Source organism: Mustela nigripes, chromosome 8 (genome assembly GCF_022355385.1).
Source record: "Mustela nigripes isolate SB6536 chromosome 8, MUSNIG.SB6536, whole genome shotgun sequence".
NCBI lineage: Eukaryota > Metazoa > Chordata > Mammalia > Carnivora > Mustelidae > Mustela > Mustela nigripes.
The window spans coordinates 84,129,339-84,152,033 of NC_081564.1; the positions used below are offsets into that span (position 1 = coordinate 84,129,339).

Here is a 22,695-nt window from a genome sequence, read left to right on the forward strand (position 1 = left end):
GACCTTCCTCCCTCCGTTCACTCAGTGTTTTAGATATGTCTATCTACTTCCTTATGGCTCAGCCTGATCGTGTGTTTATAAATAAGCCGCTGTATTATCCTGAGGTAAGGTTTGATTAAAGTAAAGTTATCCACTGTCGAAAGGACGCCTGCTCCTCCCCGCCCCTGCAACCGCCTCCTGCCCATCATCACTGCTCATCCATCGCGACTAAGCTTGCTCTCTTCTCAGTGAGGGAAAAAATGACCACTGTTCCCTAAAGCGAGCAACAGACAAGATCCATGTCGCCCTGACAGAGAGGGAGAGAGGCAATACATTTTTCTTCTTTTCTTTTAGTTTAAATGACACTTAAACTAATAGTGGCAAAAAGAACGCTTTTCTAGTTTCCCAAGTAGGAGGACAAACTAAGCAAGAGAAAATGCTGCTCACTCCGGTATGTGGTCAACCGGGCCGTTACAGTTTTACGAACACTTACTAACTTTCAGAACAAATGTTCAGAAGAGGAGGCTACCGATTTCTAAAGAAAGAAGACACCATCTACCCATCCCTGTGGCTTTGTAACGAGCCCGCAGTGCCAGCGAGCAGCACAGGAGAAGGCATGCTGACCTGGCCACCAAGGAAGGCGTCAGGAAGGCACCAAACGTCCATCCCCGTGTCTGTTCCGATTCACACACGGGTTTCCTCTCTCTGCCTTACAATGGAGAGTCACTTTCCTCTACCTCCTCCGGTTCTACTGTACTTGGAAATGATGGAATTCCTCCACTTTCTGAGAATGCGCCCAGGAATCCTGCCCACCTGGCAGATCCCGCTCTACTTACGAGGGCTTTCTGACGAGCAGGAGCCGCAGCAGGGACTTCAGTCGGGTGGTACAGGGGAGAGCCCCTTCGCCCGCCTCAGGACTCCCTTTGCTCAGGAGGAGAATGGAGTTACCCAAAGGATCTTCTGTGTCAGCATAGCCCTAACAGATTCCGGAAAAAGAGAAATTACTCTTTGTTTGATACATATTGCTGAACTTTTTAACTTCAAAGTAAGAATTGTTTTAGCCTGTCGAGCAAATCCTAAAATTTCTTTCAGTTCGGGTGAATAGTCACTTGTCAAAATAACCTATGTCAGGTAAGAAGCCTATATAAAAAGTTTTATTAAAAAAATAACACAGGGTGGGGGGTGCACCTGGGTAGCTCAGTCCTTAAGCGGCTGCCTTTGGCTCAGGTCATGATCCCAGGGTCCTGGGATCGAGCCCCAGAGTCGGGCTCCTGGCTCTGCGAAAAGCCTGCTTCTCCCTCTCCCACGGCCCCTGCTTGTGTTCCCACTCTCGCTGTCTCTCTGTCAAATAAATAAAATCTTTAACAAATAATAATAATAATAATATTGAACAACTTCAGGAAAATATGCCAACTCTCTTGATGCTTGCTGATTTTCCTATTTTCCAAGATTCTGGCAGTGGCCCCTCCCCTAGATGAGGTGCTTCCCAGATCTTTAGACCTGTGCCCACAGGAAAGAGGTGGAAGCAGGGGACTGGCCTGAATGCCCCTCACTCCTCCGCAGCGCCCAGAATCACTGCTGGAGAAGCCTGCTTCCCAGAACCTGTGAATCAAAGTAGCACTCCGATCGCCTACATACATCGATGCAATTCACAGGCAAGTTTAGTTACGTAACATCTGCTTTAAAAGCACCGTTGGCTTTGCCTAAAAGCCTTTACAGAGGCTGAGTTTATTTTTCACAGTCAGTGCCAAATCCCTGCACCCCGCTCCTTAACCTCCCACCCAGATCCATAAAGTGCACACAGACAAATTAGCTCTCCTGATCGAACCTTCTGCAGCAGCAAGACAGCCACCCACTCCCCGCCCCCTGCTCCACAGAGCCTACACGGCGTCTCATTTCTCTCTCGCATGACAGCTCTGCCGTCTGCACGTGTTTCAACCCGTCACGCTCGCCCAAGATAAATGGGATGGGAGACGGGCCTGGCCCAGAGTACCTGCAGCACTGGAATGACAGGGCAGAGAGACTCAATGAACTTGTTCCAGGTCACCGCTGTCATCATCAGTCGTCCCTGCAGCAGATACAGCAGGATGGCCCTGGCGGCAGCGTTCACCTGCAACAACACGGATCGCAGAATCCGACAGTGAGGCCCTGCTCAAGCCCCCTGCGTGCCTGTAACACTGCGTCAGCGTGGGACACGCACCGGACGACCATCTCTTCCCTCAAGTGCTCGTGTTCTGTAGCTTCATCTCACCTTCTCTTCTCAGCTAGTCTCCCTCCCTAAGGATTTCCTTTGTTTTTAACCTTAAAGGCATATTTTTGCATTAAATAAAAATTCCCCTGAAATAACCTGCTGGCTATAATACTGTACAGCGCATATCTCACATGGAAAACGTAAGAGCGCATCCGAATTCTTCAAGAACAAGTATGTGCTCATATCTTGACTCTCGCATTTTCCTTCACATTTCTCCTTATGTAAATAAAATCTCAAGCGAACCCATGAATCAAAAGCAAGTCTCTTTTCAACTTCCCATCATACTATCTAATTATATTAGAATAGGATCTTGATTTAACTGAGTATCTAATAAATACACTGGTCTTTCGCATTTACTCTTAAGCCATACCTCATTTTTGGGCTCTTGAATGCCAAATGCAGAGATTTCATACAAAACTTTCGGGTGAAGTAGAAAATGAATTCCATTACAAAGTGAAGACACAGGTTTAGTGACATTATGGACACCTAAACATTCCTGTAAAATAGGTTTTAAAAATTAGTGATGCTAATTGTTCCAAAGAATTCCTCTTTCTTCTGTTTACAATTTAATTCTAATTTAACTTTTCACTTCACTAAAACTTTTAACTGATGGAGGATGAAAAAAATTTCTCTTGCCTTTTGAGTCTACATGAGGTATGTGTTAAGTTACTTTCTGCCAACAAGCAGAGTTTTGATAAATTAAATAACCAAACTTCTGAAACAATCATAATCTCTTGAGGTTGTTCATAATGATAAACATTTTTAAAAAACACAATAAACTTATCTTAGGGTTTTCGCACTTTGCTTACTGAAGTTTGAGAAAGAAAAACAAAATTCAAATAAAAATGGACCTGAAGTTTTGCAGGAAGGGGAGGACAACATATGTGTAGGACACTGATCATCAATGCAGCCATGCACCTAAATACAACAAGCACTACCTCCACACCATCTCTCCAAATCACCACAAATTCTTTTCTCAATTTGAGCTAGAGGACAGTATTCTCTTAGAGACTGCTTAACAAGGGGACAAAAGCTACCTGTAATAGTAACAGAACTTAAAACACAATACAAAATCAACAATGACTCTCAGAAATGGATTTTTTTTCACTCTGCAAAATACTACTTCCTAACCACAAACAGTAAATCAGAGGTCAAAAAGCTACACACACACACACACACACACACACATATATACATACACGTTACTACATAATTTTTCTCTTTAGATTTTAATCATGCTAGATAATAAGTGTATATTCTAACCTTTTGAAAGAGCATAGCCTTGGCCTATGGTTTAATAAGAGCTCTGGCACTTGGGGTGCCTGGGTGGTGTAGTCAGCTGAGCATCCATCCATGCCTGACTTCTGCTTAGGTCATGATCTCGGGGTCATGAGACTGAGGCCAGCGTCGAGCTCCCCGCTCAATGGAGAGTGTGCTTGGGATTCTCTCTCCTTTCCCTCTGCCTCTCCCCCAACTTGGGCACAGGCTCGCTCTCTCTCCCTCCCTTTCTCAAATACATAAATAAATAAATAATATCTTAAAAAAAAAAAAGTTGCTCCTCAAAATCCTTAAACTCAGTGCACTTGGGTGGCTCAGTCAGTTAAGCAACCAATTGTTAATTTCGGCGGAGATCATGCTCTCGGGGTCATGAGACTGAGCCCCTCACTGTGGAGTCTACTTGAGATTCTCCCTCTCTCCTGTGTGCCCCTCCCACGGCTAGTGTGCATACTTTCTCTTTCCTCTCAAACAAATAAATAAAATCTTAAAAAAAAAAAAACAAAACACACAACTTGAACTCTCTGACCTTCAGTTTACTAATCCATATAATGGGAATAATACCTAACCCTGAAAACACTTTTCTTTTCTCATCACTAAATGTATCAGCTTACCTACATTGGTCTTTTCATCTAATAATGATTAGATGATGTAACATATTTAGAAAATATGTTATTGGTGCATAGAATAAATATTAGTCGTTATCACTATTATTACCACCATCATCACCATCATTATAACTGGCATTATTGTTGTTGTTGGTACTATTATTATATTCTACCCTCTACTTAGAACTTCCACTTAGATGTAAAAAGGCATCTCAAACTTAACAGGTTCAAGAGTTCTATCCAATCCACAATCTGATACTTAGGACAGCACCATCAATCCAGCTGCTAAGTCCCAAACCCCAGAACTCTTCTTTGACCACTTTCTGTATCTTACTTCCGTTAGCAGCAGACCGACCGGCTCTATGTCCGTAGTACATCCTGAATTCCTTTTCCCCTTCATCCCCACCACAGGATCCCATCTCAGCAGGGCTACTACAGTGGAACTGGTCTTTTGGCTTCCACTCTTGAACCCCGGCAACTGATTCCTCACACGACAGGAAGAATGATCTTTTTAAAAAGGTAAATAGATCAAATCATTTCCCTGCCTAAAATCATTCATAGCTTCTCACTGTACTTAGAATAAAATCCAAAGCTTCATAATGGTTGGCAAGCCATTCCAAGGAATTCTTTGAAGTCCACTTCGAGGATCAGAACATCAAAACTAATTCCACTATTTTACATTTCTGAGGGCAAGGACCATCCCACACACGCAGATCTCAGCTTCTTGACCTCCTCATCTCAATAACCACTATCTGCCCCGTAACTCAGGAACACTTCAACTTAGCTTCCACTTATATCTCCTCTAAAATCATAAATACAGGTTTCTACCCGTTTAACACCTCACAATATACTTCTCTGACCTCCAGTCTGAACTACTTCTTTCCCTCTAGCTTTTACCTCCTTTGATTCTGCGGGCTCTCATGTCAGCCACTCAGCTCACTTTTAACCAAAGGCCTTCCCTCCCTTTATTAGGGAAAAACCACAACCCTTGATGGATCCAAATGCCCACATTCTCCAAAATCACAAACAGCTAGCCAATCATGCAAAGTAGATTAGTTTCACTATTAAGATTATAAAAACAATCAACCAAACCCCAATACGACCCCCAAATCCTGCTATTTGATCTTATCAAACTTCTACTCACACCAGTTATTTCAAACACACTAAACAAGGCACTTACTTTCAATCTCAAAGAAAATAAAAAATCAATAGAAGGAAGTACCTTCCACTTGCTGCTATACCTAAGCCCACTTAGGCTCAATCAGCCATCAATAATCTAGAGCCCAATGCCTTCAACTTTCAAAGGCACTAGCTTCTCTTAATTAGGCACTTGCCACCCTCCTTCCCTCTCAGCTGGTTCTTTTGATGAGCATTGAGACATATTAAATGAAAATATATCTCCCTAATAAACTCCTTCCAGCCTACAGCACCTATCAATTCTGTCAAATCCCTGTAAACAAGGCAGAAGTAGGTATAAAACCACTGTCTACAGAATATGAGATTCCCAAAGTACAAACCACCTGCCAAAGAAAACCTTACAATTAAAAATCATTATCACCTGCTGAAATGAACAACATATGAGATTCAATAGCCATAATAAATGAAAGCATTCTAAATAATAGAATCTAAATAAATTATAAAATCAGTATGTTCACAATTTCCAAAGAAGCAAAAGAAGAAAATGAAAGATTATTATAGAAAAAAAAAAGTTAAAAAAGAAGCAAAGAAAAAGCATAGTAATAAAAATGGAGTAAGTGAAATTTAAACTTAATGAGTAAATTAAAAGCAAACCTGATGAGACTGAGGTGGCTGTTATTAAAACAGAAAATAACAACTGTTGGGGAGCATTTAGAGAAACTGGAACCCTCCTGAACTACTGGTGGGGACATGAAATGATGCAGCCACTATGAAAAACAGCATGGCAGTTCCTCAAAACATTAATAATAGAACTACCATGCAATCCAGTAATCCTACTTCTGGATATATACACCCAAAATAAATAAAAGCAGTGATTCAGACGGTATTTTTATGCCCATGCTTAACCAACTGAGCCACGAAAGCACCCAGAAATGACTTTTGAATACATGGTAGAAATCAAGATTTTCTTACAATGCTTCCATCATTAAATAACAAAACACAAATGTAATTCTTGACAAATTTTCTTTAAAAAGCACTTTAATTGCTAGACTCGGTATTTAGAGAATTAATAGCAAAAATGTCTTAAAGTTGACTAATAACTGTCATTTATTTTTATGGTAATAATTCTTGTATCTCACACAAAATGTCAATTAATTTTAGAGTTTGAATAAGAGAATCCAGGGGCATTGGCTGGCTCAGTCAGCAGAGCATGCAACTCTTGATCTCAGGGTCATGAGTTCAAGCCTTATGCTGGGCATGGAGCCCATTTTAAAAATAAAGTAAAATACTATATAAAAAATAAATACATAAAATAAATTAAGAGAATCCACTATTAGCTCTCCCCAACAACAAAAAACAAAACAAAAAAACGCACCTTAATAATTTCCAGACAGCAATTGTAAGTTTCCACTTTCACTTGCAGTAATGGGTGAGATAACATGCGTAGAAACACCTTCTGACTTTCTCCTTGAAGTAATGGACTGGCCTGTGCAGATTTCCAACTGGTAAAAAGGTAAAACATCCAAGATATCTAAGGTAAGTGAGTTACTCAAGAGACTGAAAAGCACAGTGGAAGGGGTTTCTTCCTACTCCAATTTCTCCAACTGGAATCTATTTAACCCAGTATTAATATTTACCCAAGACCTTACCTGTCTCAATGGAAAAAATATTCTCTTGAAAAGTACAAAACCCATATTTGGGATGTAAATTGATATACAGCCATTATGGAAAACAGTATAGCGTTTCCTCAAAATTAAAAATATAACTACTCATAATCCAGCAATTCCACTACTGGTTATAAATCCAAAGGAAATGAAATCAGTATCTCGAAGAAAATATCTGTACTCCCATGTACATCCCAGTATTATTCACACTGTTCAATACAGCTGACCTTTATTTTTTTTAATTTCTTTTCAGCGTAACAGTATTCATTGTTTTTGCGCCACACCCAGTGCTCCATGCAACACGTGCCCTCCCTAATACCCACCACCTTGTTCCCCCAACCTCCCACCGCCCCCCCCAGACCCTCAGGTTGTTTTTCAGAGTCCATAGTCTCTCATGGTTCACCTCCCCTTCCAATTTCCTTCAACTCCCTTCTCCAGCTGACGTTTGAATAACACAGGGGTTAGGGCACTGACTTCCCTGCAGTTAAAAATCCTTGTATAACTTTTGAATCCCCAAACACTTAACTAGTAATAGCCTACTGTTGACCAGAAGCCCTCCCAGTAACATAAACAAATGATTAACACATATTTTGTACGTTATATGGGTTACATATACACTGTATTCTTAAATAGAGCTAGAGAAAAAAATATCTAAAGAATGGTAAGAGAAATACATTTACAGCACTATACATATATTTATTGAAATAAATCCTCATATAAGTGGACTCTCACAGTTCAAATCTGTGTTTTTCAAGAGTAATTATATGTGGAAACAACGAAGTATCCCTTGAAGGATGAACAAATACAAAAAAAAAGTTTTATATACACACACACACACACACACACACACACACACACACACAATGGCATATTACTCAGCCTTAAAAAAGAAAAGAAATCTTTTTAGAGACATTATGCTAAGTAACATAAATAAGCCAGGTACAGAAAGACAAATACACTGCATAATCTTATTTATATGTGTAATCTAAAAAAGTCAAACTCCTAGAAACAGAGAGCAAAATGGTGGTGGCCAGGGACTGAGGAACACAGGAAATGTGGAGATGTTGGTCAAAGCATACAAGGTTTTAGTTTTTCAGAACGTACAAATTCTGGAAATCTAAAGTTCTCTATGATGACTACAGATAATATTGTATTATATTCTTAATACTTGTTAAGAGAACAGATCATAAATTTTCTTACTATACATAAACATATACACACATACACAAACATTAACTATGTGAGGTAATAAATAAATTTTAAAAACAAATATTTATCATCATGGAATTTACTCTTCAAAAGCAATGAAGATACTAAATTCTAAATAGGAATCTGCTCCAATGAAGACACTAAATTCTAAATAGGAATCTGCTCCAATGTCTTCAAAATATTTTTTTAAGATTTATTTATTTGAGAGAGAGGAGAGTAACAGAGAAAAAGAGGAAGACAGAGGATGAGCAGAGGGAGGAAGAAAGGGAAAGCAGACTCCCCTCCTGAGCAGGGAGCCCAATGTGGAGCTCAATCCCAGAACCCTGGGATCATGACCTGAGCCCAAAGCAGACAGACACTTAAGGGACTGAGCCCCCCAGAAACCCCCCAGTGTCTTCAAAATAAATTAACCAATGCATGATGCATTCTAAAAATCCATATAGAAAAAGGTAGAAAGTAACGAAACATTAAAAGACCCTCAATTTAAGTTAGTAATTAAAGATATCTTCAAAGATAAATAAACAAATATGTTTGAATACTTAGTTTGGATGGACACCAAAACAAATGTATGAAAATCCAGGGATAGTTAATGTTGATTACAGGCATGGAATTTAAAGTTTACCCTTGAATAAAATAGCTGACTGCCCTAATGCAGCTATACGTATAGATTTAGAGGTCACACATATATAAAAACAATTTTAACTAAAAAACAGTAACAAGATTTAAGGCCAGGTCTGTTTTCATTGCTTCTAAGTGCATACACACACAATACATCCTATAATAATATAATCATATCAAGAAAGAGAATATTACATCTTTGAACACAGGCAGATGATTTCCTTTATTAGGGGGAAATGCTGATGATAGGAAAAGCTTCCCAAGGCTTGGTCTGCCAGCTCCACTAATTCTAAGAGATTCCTCTCTCCCTAAAAAAAGAGCAGAATGAAACAGTAAATGTCAAATTCATGTACAACAGAATTCTCAACAGCTAACTAAGCAACTTCAAGTGATTAGATCATTCATTAAGAAAGAAAACAGATGAACATATGGGAAGGGAGGGAGGAAGGATACAGGAAAATAAACCAGAAGAGCCTCTTAACGACAGAGAACTGAAGGTTGACGGACGGAGGAGGCTGTAGGATAGGACAGATGGGTGACAGGCATTAAGGAGGGCACATGTTGTGATGAGCACTGGCGGTTGTATGTAAGTGATGAATCACTGAATTCTATTCCAAAAACCAATACTGCACTGCTAACTAAGTAAAATTTAAAGAGAAATTAGATTATTCAGAGACCTTGAGACTGTTCACATTTGCTTAAGTCCACCTTCCCAACCAGCAAACGAAAAATGTCAGCTTAGGTGGAAAAATGTGGGGAAAATTCCTTGCTAAAGGCCCAAGCAAGTTTCCATTTTTCACCTCTAAGTAGGTATAAGGTTACATCGAGTGGCTATTTGTTTGTAGCCCTATCTCCCTACTAACTGTAGACTCAAGGCAGGACTCATGTATCTTGATGATCCACGTCCCCCTTCTACATCCTGACTGCTTCTGCAAACATAAAGGACAGCCAGTACATGCAAGATTAACTGACCATGCAGAATACCACAGAAGTAATTCAATTTAAAGACAATTTGCACTTCTATTACAGAAGAAACAAGATGGCACTGGCACTGAGATACGGCTACAGAAAAAGAAAAAAAGGGTAAATTAAGGAGAATTAGAGGCTGAGATAGCTTCCCCTGTAGGGAACAAAAAGAGTTAAGAACTTAGTTCTTAATTTTTCAGGAACTTTCAAACAGTAAACACCTATTGTAGTCAGTGTCTACTTTAAGACTCACTAATCCCTTCATTGATAAAAATACTAAAAATTGTAATTAATAGTCTCTCTAAAAGGGATAAACAATATATAATTATTGCTATAACATTGCCTCTAAATTCATCTTACCTTAAAAACAATCTAGTTCATGGTTTTATTTAATAAAAAATCAGGTTCTCTGTGTGAGTATGTACTAAGGTTTATAAAATATTAAAGGAAACATGTGTCTACAGATAAGCACTAAAATGGCCTTTATAATTGTGTTTATGTCAATTGTCACGGTGTTCAAAAAGGAACTATTAGGGGCACCTGGGTGGCTCAGTGGGTTAAGCCTCTGCTTTCGACTCAGGTCATGATCTCAGGGTCCTGGGATCGAGCCCCACATCGGGCTCTCTGCTCGGTGGGGAGCCTGCTTCCCCCTCTCTCTCTGCCTGCCTCTCTGCCTACTTGTGATCTTTCTCTCTGTCAAGTGAATAAATAAAATCTTTAAAAAAAAAAAGGAATTATTAAATATTAAGACATTGATAATAATTACTGTCTTTTTAAAAACAACTGGTCCTATGAATATGCACCATTCATCTATCTGAAGTCTTCATTTACCCGCTTCCTTAGCACAGTAGGCAGCGCGTCAGTCCCATAAATTCTTTGTTTACCTTCACACATACCATATCCTTACTTTAACCTGACAAGTGACCATTTAATAATAATGTACCCCCCACAATACAGTTATTATATGTCCATTGATTTGAAAGTAAAGGTTATATTTTCCAAATATTTTAGCAAAGGAGTATTTAGAAGATATTAAGAAACTGTTTACCTCCTTCCCAACATCAGACAGGAAGTTACAGGTACATTCAATTGAATAAACAGCCTCTGCAGTTCGTTTATAAATACTGTAGTTTTCAGAATTCAGCTGTTCCAAATATGCCACAACAGCTTCATGAATATTTGGATATTCCAAAGAAATAGGCATGTCCAAAGAAACTAGAAATAATGCTGCTGACATAGGTTCCGGTAAAAGTTGGCCTGCCTTAATGAATAAAAAAAATAAAAAAGTTAAAAATTTTTTACGAAAAACATGGTAAACTATACGATCTTAATGTAGCTAGCTCCACTTTCTATTTTTATCATTCTCTATATCGCAAAGTCTCTGCTTCTCCAAAGAAAATTCTATTCCCTAACGCACTACTCACTTCCATGTCTTGTTCACTGTAATTTTTCTCTGCCCAGAATAACTCAAGTGCAGTCTTCAACACATTCCCAACGCCTGGGATACAAGATACTTACTTCTTCCCTAAACCAACAACCAGAACTACCAACAGCCAGAACTGGACCCTCCACCTTGTTTATAACTCTGCTACTGAACCAAAAGCAGGAGGCTTTTTGATTTGAGTATTGCATGCTATGCACATAAATCCCCAGAATAATGCAATAAATTTTTGAAGACAAGCACGTCCCTACCAAAGCTGAACATATAACCCAGGGCTTATTAACTACACGTTGAACTGAATAACACTAAATCAAGCATAACAGCAGTTGATTTGAACAGATATTGAATTTTTGTTTAGTTTGTATTTTAGAGGGAAAGGGGTAATTCAACAATATTTAAATAGTTCTAGAACACCCAAAGAAAACTGACCCTTAATTAGTATAAAACCACAGGCTCAAATTTTATATTATACATTTTTTAACCTTAATCAACTGACTTAAAATTGAAAGAACTGTTCAGGTTCTGGTTTTTTAACAATTAGAGCTTAGTGACAGGATTCTACGAATCAATTAAAAAACACAAAGGATTAAAAATTCAATGTTTGGAGAAAGTCATTTGGCAGAGCTCACTACTTTGGCTGAAATGATGTCTTTATTAAAGTAGGTTTGGTCACCATTCATTTCATGGATAACCTATTTTAAGGATAATTAGTTACTGCCTGAAAATCTAAGATTAAGGACTGAATCAGCTAAATAATGCTTCTCAATGAAATAAAGTTGCCAAATAAATATAAAAAAACTAAAGGAATCAAATTTTTAGGTTCTTAACCATAGGGGGAAAAAAACAACAACCCAGCTATTAAGATAGCAGCTTTTAGAAAGTCAAGAGAAATTTCATGATTCTGTGAAGAACTCTCTTAGTGGGGAAAAAAGAGAGCAAACTGAGTTACCTGATCACCTATTATTTGCTCACTCAGGAAAAAAATTATTGGGCCCCTACTGTATTCCCCTACTGTATGCCAGATCCTGAGGGCACAGGAGGAAGCAAACAGAGCCTCTGCCCTCAGGAAGTAAACAGTCCAGTGAAGAAGGCAGAGTAAATCAATGTATTTCATAAGACATCAGGTGTGATCAGTAATGCTAAGAAGGGAAACAAGGGATGGGAAAGATGGAGAGGAAGAGACCCAATGGGGAGTAGAACAAGGGAAGAGCAGAAGGGGAAGGCCTCCCTGATAAGGCAACATTGAAATGAAGACCCGGAGGAGTGAGAAGTCATGTGGATTATCTGGAGGAACAGCATTGGTAGAAGAGGGAACGACAAGTACAAAGACCCAGAGACACAGTATATCTGGATGCAAGGAGGCCAGTGCAGGGGCAAACTGACCACATCACGTAAGGCTTTGGCTCATCTTAAAAGCCGTCTTTGGAAGAAGCCCTGGAAAGTTTCGAGCAGCCATCAAGCGCAGCCCGTAGGGAAAAGATGAAACAGTGCGAGGGGAAGGTAGGACATCAAGGATGAAGCTACCACAACAACCCAGGCCAGAGACGTGCCTGAACTCTGGAAACAGCAGTGGGAACGGCGAGAGGTGTTCAGATTCCAGACAGATGTCAAGGAAGAAATGACAAATTCTGCAGAGGGACTAGATCTAGATGTGTGTGAAAGACAGAAATCAAGGATGAATCTAAGCATTCTTGCTTAGTTGTGATCAACAAACAACTAGAAGATTGAAGGTGCGACCTACCCAGAGAGGGAAGACTATAGAAAGAACAGAGCAGAAGTGAAGAACTGGGGTTGAGACACACTTTGCTGAAAACATCAACGGTCACCCAAGTGAAAATGTCAACAAGCATGGTGAATAAATGCGAGTTTGCAGTTCGGGTGACACACGTGTACTGGAACTACAAATCCAGGAGGTGTCAGCCAATTAATGGTATTTAAGGCCACAAATGGAATGATGTCTCCTGAGGACCTTGGTCAGTCCTAGGGTTCTACTCCTTTCAAAAGTTAGGAAGAGAAAGAGGAATTCGCCAAGGAGAGCTTGTGAGTTGGGCACTATGCTAAGATATCAAATCCTCAGGGATCTAATGCCAAAGGTTCTGTTTTTTTATTTTAAAAGACCTTTCTCCAACTCTAATCAGAAAAGTAAGAAGAGCTGATGTGAGAATTAAGCACTGAGCAGACGTCTGCAATATCTCCCTTATCAAATATTAATGTCCTTTCTTTCTTCTTTTCCCCCCAACACTAAGGAATTCTGACATCTTCATTCTTCGTCCCTACATCTGAAACTTCATCATCTCAGCAACTCAGAGCACCATGCTACAGACTCAAGTTTAGTGCTGCATGGGGCAATGGACTGATCAGTCAACAGAATAAAGACGCTATCCTATGTATACAAGCATTAGTCACATGTCAGTCCGAACTAAGTGAAGATACATCAGTGCCAGTCCATCACCACTCTTAGATACAATCAACCAACAAAATCATTTCGTGTGCCAAGTGGGGAAGGGGCAAAACACTGGTCTCTCTATGCCTTCCAACTCAGATCAGGCACAGTATCATCTAAAGGACTTGTTAGAACACAGACTTTCAATTCCTAGTCCAGAACTAAAGGTTGGGAATATGCAAGATCCTAGGTGACCCGTTTGCACATTAAACTTTGAGAAGTGATGCTCTGAAAAGAGTCAAAGCCTTGTGGAACAAACTCTTTCCCTCCTCAGTCAGCAAGCTAGGAAACAGACACAGAAGCTCCAGAGATGCTCTGGATCCTGCTTCCAGCACAGGGCCAGTATTTTTAGTTCTTAGTTTCTACCAATTTGATTTATCCAAATAAATTATTTTTCATAGGATTACTAATTATCATTTTAACCTGTACATAGGTATCATTCAAAATATTTTCAAAACCAATAATTATGAACTTCAAAAAGGCCTTCAAGGACATTTTGTCAAAACTTTCAAATCCAGGAAATCTCTACACAGATTCATGTTACCATTTTCCAACTTCCGAATTACATATTTGGGAAGTAGCAACTCAAATATTTAAAAACCACTTTCCAGGCTGGAAGTTTCAGAATCCAAACTGCACTTCAACTTTTGGAGGGCCAGCAACAGGCAGAGGGCAGCATAATCTTGTATTCATATAAACTAAAAGAAGACATTTGACAGCAATAGCAAAGGATTTTTGTTTAGATCTCATTTTAAAGTTCTTAATCAATCAAAGCAATTACAATGATCTAAAAACTAATACCCAATTACCATCTCCCCCACGGCCTTATGTACCACTCTAATGAAGTGCCAAGTTATGCATTTTTTTTTTAAAGATTTTATTTATTTATTTGACAGAGAGAAAGATCACAAGCAGGCAGAGAGGCAGGCAGAGAAAGAGAGGGAAGCAGGTTCCCTGCTGAGCAGAGAGCCCGATGCGGGACTCGATCCCAGGACCCCGAGATCATGACCTGAGCCGAAGGCAGCGGCTCAACCCACTGAGCCACCCAGGCGCCCCCCCCAAGTTATGTATTTAAGAGAGCTAGCAAAATTCACAGACACTTATTTGCCTTCAAAAACAAAAACAAATAAAAAATAACTTCAAAAAGTAAAAAAGGCATGAAGCTTTATATTATTCTATCACTGAAATAACTCAAAACAAATCATTGATTTCTACTTGAATTGACTCGTGCCCAGGAAGCACAAAAATGAAAAAAATCTATAATCAAAAATAAATAAAACTGTATGATAGAATTGGTAAGTTTTCTATCAATATTTCAACCTATAGATTGATCATCTGTAATACTTAATAACAAGTTAGTGTAGCACCACTAATTTTTCAGCTATGTATTATGTAAAGTGAGACTTCCATAATTTAAATGCAATTACAATCTTATATGACTGAACCCTTCAATTAATAATACTTTAAACATTGGAAAATGTCCTCAAAGCAGAAAATGCCTTCAGATTAGTCACTTCTTCATAGTAAGTAATGAATGAAAGTTAAAAATTAAAATTAACAAAAGTGATGTTCTTTTCCCTAAAGCAAAATACTAAATTTAATATTTAATGTTTGGGGTATGCCTGGACGGCACAGTTAAGAATCGGACTCTTGGTTTCAGCTCAGGTTGTGATCTCGGGGTGGTGAGATTGAGCCCTATGTCAGGCTCTGTGCTCAGCAGAGTCTGCTTAAGAGTCTCTCTCTCCTCCTCCCTCTGCCCTTCCTGCTTGTGCATGCACTCTCTCTCTCTTTCAAATAAATATATAAATATTTAATAAAAATTTGATGTTTTGTTCTTGCTTTCCCAGGTGATCTGATAATATAGTGCATTTAAAAGTGTTATGAAAAAACGGAGTTTAGCCTCTATGCTCTTCAGAATCTTACAAAAGGGCAAATGTCTATAACAAAGGACAATACAAAGACAGGAAGTAGTTCTTGAGTTGCAGTAATTTCTCTTATACCTTTATGTAAACGTGCCACACCTTTCTTCTTGCACTAAGTACACTATAAAACACTTGTGCATGAATCACTTGAGATATTTTACCACTGACATTCAAACTGAGAGATGATTTAAAAGAAAGATGGACACCTACTAAAATCACCTTTAACACAGTTATAAAATGGAATCGTATTTTGCAATAAAAACTTAATAAACTGCTATTAGCAACAACAGTGATGAACCTCAAAAAAGACCTTGAGCCAGTTCATACCTTAGAATTCCACTTATGCAATGATGAAAAACAGACAGATTGATCTATATTGACAGAAGTCAGAAAGGAGGAGTTCAGCAGGAAGGGAGGAAGGGGAGGTAATGGATGAGAAGGGGCCTCTGAAATGCTGGTAATACTCTATTCTCTGTTCTGGGTGATGGCCACTTTTTAAACACAGATATATTCACTTTATAAAAATGTATGAAACTGTGTACTTTTCTAAACATGTTATACTATAATTTTAAGTTACCTAAAGAAAAAATTTTTTAGAACTAATGTTTTCCTATCAAATGATTTGCCAAAACTATTCAGAAATGTTAGTCTTTCTCAATGTAACCTTTGTACACCATGACATGATCAGAAGAAATACATGACACAGCACTTACCTGTAATACTCCAAACACTAAACAACATTAAGCAACTGAACACACAGTTCAGTTCAAAAAAACACAAAGAAACGTCACCTGCCTTACCTTTTCAACAGGGAGAAGCATCTGCAGCACCCGGACTGCAAACAGTGAAACGCTGACAAAGGCCATTCGGTGGTGCACCAGCACGACCTCTGGTTGGTCCGAGCTCACTCCGCTTTTGTGGTAGCACACGGTATCTCCCAGGGACCCCAACACCACGAGCAGTTTTTCTTTCTGCAGACATTTAAACACGAAACAGGAAAAAAAATTTCAGGGATCCAGTATGGAAAATTTCACAGAGAATAATTTAAAATATTATGACTAAAGAACAAAAACCAAAAAAATTTATTCCTCCCTATAAGAATAACCTATACCAGGACGCCAGGGTGGCTCAGTCAGTTAAGCATCTGCCTTCAGCTCAGGTCATGATCTCAGGGTCCTGGGATCGAGTCCCACATAGGGCTCCTTGCTCAGCGGGGAGTCTGCTTCTCCCTCTGCCTGCCATTCCCCCTACTTTTACTTGTCCTCTCTCTCTGACAAATGAATAAATAAGTAAAATCTTAAAAAATAAAATAAAATAAAATAACCCATACCTGCTGAAGTAATTTAAAGCAGTATAAATGAAAACTAAGCACACCTAAAGTTTTTTCAAACAATATTTCTAACTAATAATGAATAAAAATAAACAAAATACCAAAGCTAAATGAAACATAAACTCCTAGTTTCTACTGCTTAATTATTCTAACTTCAAAAATCGGCATACAGGGGCGCCTGGGTGGCTCAGTCATTAAGCGTCTGCCTTTGGCTCAGGTCATGATCCCAGGGTCCTGGAATCAAGCCCCATATTGGGCTCTCTGCTAGCAGGAGGCCTGCTTCTCCCCCTTCCACTCTCCCTGCTTGTGTCCTCTCTCACTGTGTCTCTCTCTGTCAAATGAATGAATAAAATCTTTTTGAAAAAATCAGCATGCGGGTGCCTACGTGGCTCAGTGGGTTAAGCCACTGCCTTCGGCTCAGGTCATGATCTCAGGGTCCTGGGATCGAGTCCCGCATCGGGCTCTCTGCTCAGCAGGGAGCCTGCTTCCCTCTCTCTCTCTCTCTCTCTCTCTCTGCCTGCCTCTCTACTTGTGATCTCTCTCTGTCAAATAAATAAATAAAATATTAAAAAAAAATCGGCATGCGAAACTCTCATAAAGTACTTATTAGGCTTACTATATGGTTAACATAACGGCAAGTATAATGGGGGAAAATGCATTAGAACAAGAGACATCCCTAAACTCAAACTGATCCTAAAAAAAGAAATGAAACAGGGAAAGTCAGATCACTATAAAACAATTACATATAAAATTACATGAACTCTCCATGTAAAAAGATTGTTTTAAGGCAAATGTTCTGCCATCATATATTTACAGGTAACTTAGTATTTAACTAGAAGTTATATCCTTTAAATTTAAAGGCATACATAAAATACCAAGAGAAAACTACAACATAGTTAACTTGCAACTCATAACAATACAGATCAAAATACATCTTACACATGCCGACATGCCCTCATAAACCAGCTGGTAAAAGGCCAGCATCTGTAAGATAGTAGAACAAACGAGCACTGGAGATCTCACACTCACCTTTCCACTGAGAATATAGGCAAATAGAAATAGGAAATAACCTGTAAACTAAGGATAAAAATGTATGCCCGAATTTTTTTTATTCAAGGATAAATATATTAGAAGCAAATCTAAAGGTATAAGGCCTAAAAAAAAATTATATAAAGGATCAAAGCCACAATAATGGCTATTATCAAAAATAATGGAAAACTGCAAGTGTTGGCAAAAATGCAGGGAAACTGGAATCTCTGTGCATTGCTGGTAAATATGTAAAATGGACAGGTCACTATGGAAACAGTGTGGCAGCTCCTCAAAAAATTAAATGTAAAAATACTACATAATCCAGCAAATTCACTTTTGCATAATATATCTATGAGAATTGAAAGCAGGGATTCGAATGCACACATGTACACCACTGTTCATAGGAACAGTATCTGCAATGGCCAAAAGGTGGAAATGTATCTATCAACAGATGAACAGATAAATGAAATGTGGTATGCCCCATATATGTACAGTGAAATATTATTCAGCCTTAAAAAGGAATGAAATTCTTAAAAAAAAAAAGTACTGAAATTCTGACACATGACATAACATGGATGAACTGTGAAAATATTATGCCAAGTAAAATACGCCAGATACAGAAAGAATGATATTTTGTGATTCACTATACTTACATGAGGTACCTACAACAGTCAGACTCATAAAGAAAAACACACTGCCGTAGCTGCCAGGGGCTGGGGAAAAGAGTTACCGTGTGGGGTACAGAGTTTCAGTTTGAGATATTGGACAAGTTTTGAAGATAAACAGTGTGATTGTACAACAATGTGAATGTGAATGTACTTACTGACACTGAATTATATACTCAAAAAGGGTTAAAATGGTAAATTTTATGTTATATATTTTCTAACACATACACAAAACACAAATTACATAGATGAGAAAACATTATTTACATGGATCATTTGATAGTGTTGATTTTTAAAATAAACAAAATTAAAATTATGATACTTTTCAAATCATTGCAGAAGTAAAAAAGAAGAAAAAATATTCTATACAGTAAAAAAAATTTTAAATGGAAACAAAAGAAACAGCAAAAATTTTTGAGAAGACCATGCATTAACTGTGCTATAAAAAGTATAAATTTTCCTCTAAGTCAAATATGATTTCATGTTAAAGTAAAAACCAAAATAACTGATACATAAAAAGATACCTTCATTTTTGTGCATAAAAGGCTAAAAATTAAATATGTAGTGAAATACGAATAAAAAAATCTATAAAATAAGAATAACAAATAATTCAGGGGAAAAAATTGGATAAAAGGGGTCATATTTTCTGATGAAATGCATAATTAAGAGTAAAGACCCAATATGAGTTGTCTGTGGGATCTGAATAATATATAATATCAAGCAAAACCTGTCACTGAAAGAAAAATAGTCTTACAGGATTTAATTCAGTCATTTTTAACTTAATTCATAAATAAGAAGATATAAGCTTTGACCATTTCAAAGAATACAACTCCTCATGTGTCCAAGAAACAGTGACAAAAACCATTTACTTAACCGAAAAGAAAACTTCAAAATATATTTAAAGGTATCTTCTCTAATCCAAAGAAAATAAAACTAAAAATTAATAAAATTTAAACCAGAAGCCATTATATTAATAACTACCAGTCTGACAAAAACTAAAAACACAGAAACCATCTTACAATTCTGACATGCAATACTTCCACACAGCACCTCTCCATTAAATTAATACTTTTATACACCTACAAGCAACATATCTGCTATTCAACATTAACTTAATTTAAAATCTCAGTATTGTAGAGCTTTTTCTAAAAATCTATTTATTTGTGAAACGATTTCAAGTAACCTTAATAATTCCAATGACACGTTGAATGCTTCTCAGGATAGTATAAAAAGAAAGTACTATGAAGAATCAGGCTTGCAATTTTCACCATTTCCAACATTTCTTCTAAGCAAAAAAAAAGTTTGTTTTAATGTTTTAAAAAAAGATAGGACTGAAAACAACAGAAACTGGTCCACAGTCTTAATTCGTTGGGCTAGAAATGTTCAAAATGCTGTGAAGTAGTTGATGGAGAGGGTGTGGGAGGCCAGTTTTCAGAGGATATTTATGGCTTTTACAAAAGAAAGTACAGAATTAAACTGAGTAGCAAAATATCCCAAATGTTCTCAATAAAACAGAATTTACAGTGCAAACACAATTTCTCCACTATCTGCACATTACAAAATAGGTGGTAGATCCTGTGAAGGCTCTGAAATAGGTAACTGGATCGGGCTCTGCCCAGCCCCCCGAGCCCCCACCCCGCCCATGCTTCCAGCCCCACACTCCGTACTTCCTTCCCTCCTTCCTTTCCTGTGCGAACCTCCCCAGGCATTCTCCTGGGGAAGAGCAAGCCCGTCCAGCCTTCAGAACAGAGGCCGAACGACTCAGCACCAGGCAGCACACCCCCCCCCCCCCCCCCCCCCCCCCCCCCGCCCCCCCCCCCTCCGCCCCGGGCCCCCCCCCCCCCCCCCCCCCCCCCCACCTTGAGTTCTATGCCTTATGGCTTGCATGGCCCCACCACACCTCCCTGTCGCCACCGCTATCCTGTCATTCCCTTCCCTTCTGCCTGATAAAACCCTACCTTCACTGCTTAGCCAAATCATACTTCTAATTTAAGACTCAGCTCAGTAATGATTTACAAGAAGTGGCCCCCGCCCCGAGATTCTAAGATGGGAGTGTTGTCAAGGCATCCCTGGCAATAAAACATGATTGAAAACCTAGACTCTAAAATGACCCTAAAAAAGAAAACTGAGCCTCCATTTCTTCATCTGTAACATGTGTTATCTGCCTTAGAGGGCCGTGATGATTCAGTGACTTCATAAACACAGAGTGCTTAGACGGGGTCTACAACAGAGTAACTGCTATCCTTCAACGACCCCTTGAAGTGTTATTCCTGTATGCTTACCTTGGTTTTACTGGTGTCAGAACAGAAGTGTCTATCTTCCACAAAAGTGAAAAGGGCTGCCTCTTATTCATCCTGCACCCCCAGTGCCTAGCGTATAATGGGCAATCCAGAAATGTTTGGTGAACTAAAATAACTGTCTCTGAACTGATGGCAGCAGCAGGGGAGGCCTATGCTAATTAGAGATTCCACTCACCCAATTATAAATTCACAGTCGGCTTCACTTACCCTTACTGAGCCCTCACTGGGTACAAAGCCCTTCTCTCTAGATGCGTTCGCAATGCTCTCAGCCCCACTTGAACTCCAACCAGCAATTCTCCAACATGCCTGAATAGCTAAGTCACCCACTCACAGCAGGTCAGATGGGAATGGGGAAGCAACGAGTCATGAAGGAGGAGAAAAAGCGGTCTTTCATGACACCGCAATGACAGGAGCGAGAGAAGAGAAGGGCACAGCGTGAACGAATGGCAGACAGCCCCCAGGGGTCTGGGGTTATCTGGCATGAGGTAAAGATCCTCACTTCTTGAACCTAACTTACCATGTGAATGAAGTTCAAGCAGACTTGATTTCAATGGGAAGCAAAGAAGGGATGTCATACTCTAGGTCAACCTAACTTTTATAAGTGCTTAGCAAATTAATCTTAACAAAACAGTTCATTAAAATTTTTTTTCTTTTATTTACTTCACAGGAAATAAAAACATTCAGTGCAGGAGACTGGAGGGGGGGGGGGGTTGCTTTTGACTATGCTTACACAAACTGAGCCATGGAGCTCCAGACATGACTGTTAATAACACCATTGGGAAAAGTCTAGAGATCGGATTACATATCCTCAGGTGTCTACTTTCTGAATTGGTAGTAACACACTATTTTGTTCCTTTAGCGACTCAACAAAAATACTGCTTCCATCTTCCTTTTTAAACTTGATGAAAGTAGGGACATTAAGAATTCTATTGTTTGCTTCTATTAATATATACCCAAAGGCATGAGATTTTTTCCTTAGGAGGCATTCATTCTTTTAAACAAGTAAAAGAAAATCAAACATAATTTTAAGCAGTACTGTTTTATTTAACATTTCTATCATACCAATTGGCACTTCTACAACAGATTTAACCTTTAAAGTAAAAATAATTCATTGAATCATAAAAGATCAGCAGCCAAAAGTTAAAAGTGAATGACTAACTTTTACAGATAAATGTTCTGGCCAAGAAAATTCAAGTTAATTTAAGAAGCAACCGATAAAACATTCTTCACACTTCTAAGAAAAAAATCACTTGTTGAAAAACTTCAATATGTGAAAATCTTCAAAAAGTACTACCAAATAGTATGATAACCTTAAGGACTAAAGAAAAACTAAGATTAAGAACTATTATTCCTATATTATGGGTAAAGAAATTGAAGGACTTGAAACAATGTATTATACCTATTATAATAGGTGTTTCTCTTTTCAAGAGGGGGGTGTGTGTGTGTCTTAAGGTTTGGGTTTTCCACACACAGGTATTGGTATTAAGTAAACATCAGTATTTTCTTTGTTTTTTAGGTTCTAACCTCTATTTACAAGGATCAGACAGTCCTAACACAGTTTAATACAACAAAGACAGACCTAGGTCAAAATAACATAAAGAGAAAAAAACCAGCAACTCAGGGAATTAACATATATTTTTGTAATTAATAAATTTTGCTTCTGCTTCTCTGACAAGGCAAGCATTAAAAAAGAGAGAGAGACATGTTACCAATTTAGATTAATACAAGAGATAGAATATCAGTTCTTCAAAGAAATCACTTGATAATTTTAAGACAGAAGGTGTAAAATGACAAATGATTTATGACATATTGAAATGTAAGAAAGAACATGATTTCCATTTACATAGAGACATACTGT

The 22,695-nt window shown here is 38.4% G+C and overlaps 1 protein-coding gene across 1 annotated transcript in view; it reads right to left on the reverse strand.

The window, feature by feature from the left end:
- RTTN (rotatin) overlaps positions 1-22,695 on the reverse strand; it is a 156,482-nt gene that overhangs the window by 112,953 nt on the left and 20,834 nt on the right. The window contains exons 11-17 of the mRNA XM_059409812.1: positions 16,314-16,484; positions 10,756-10,968; positions 8,937-9,049; positions 6,626-6,752; positions 2,601-2,726; positions 1,973-2,089; positions 816-955 (exon numbers count right to left, since the gene is read on the reverse strand). Coding sequence (XP_059265795.1) covers positions 816-955; positions 1,973-2,089; positions 2,601-2,726; positions 6,626-6,752; positions 8,937-9,049; positions 10,756-10,968; positions 16,314-16,484 — 1,007 coding nt within the window. The remainder of the gene's footprint in view (positions 1-815; positions 956-1,972; positions 2,090-2,600; positions 2,727-6,625; positions 6,753-8,936; positions 9,050-10,755; positions 10,969-16,313; positions 16,485-22,695) is intronic.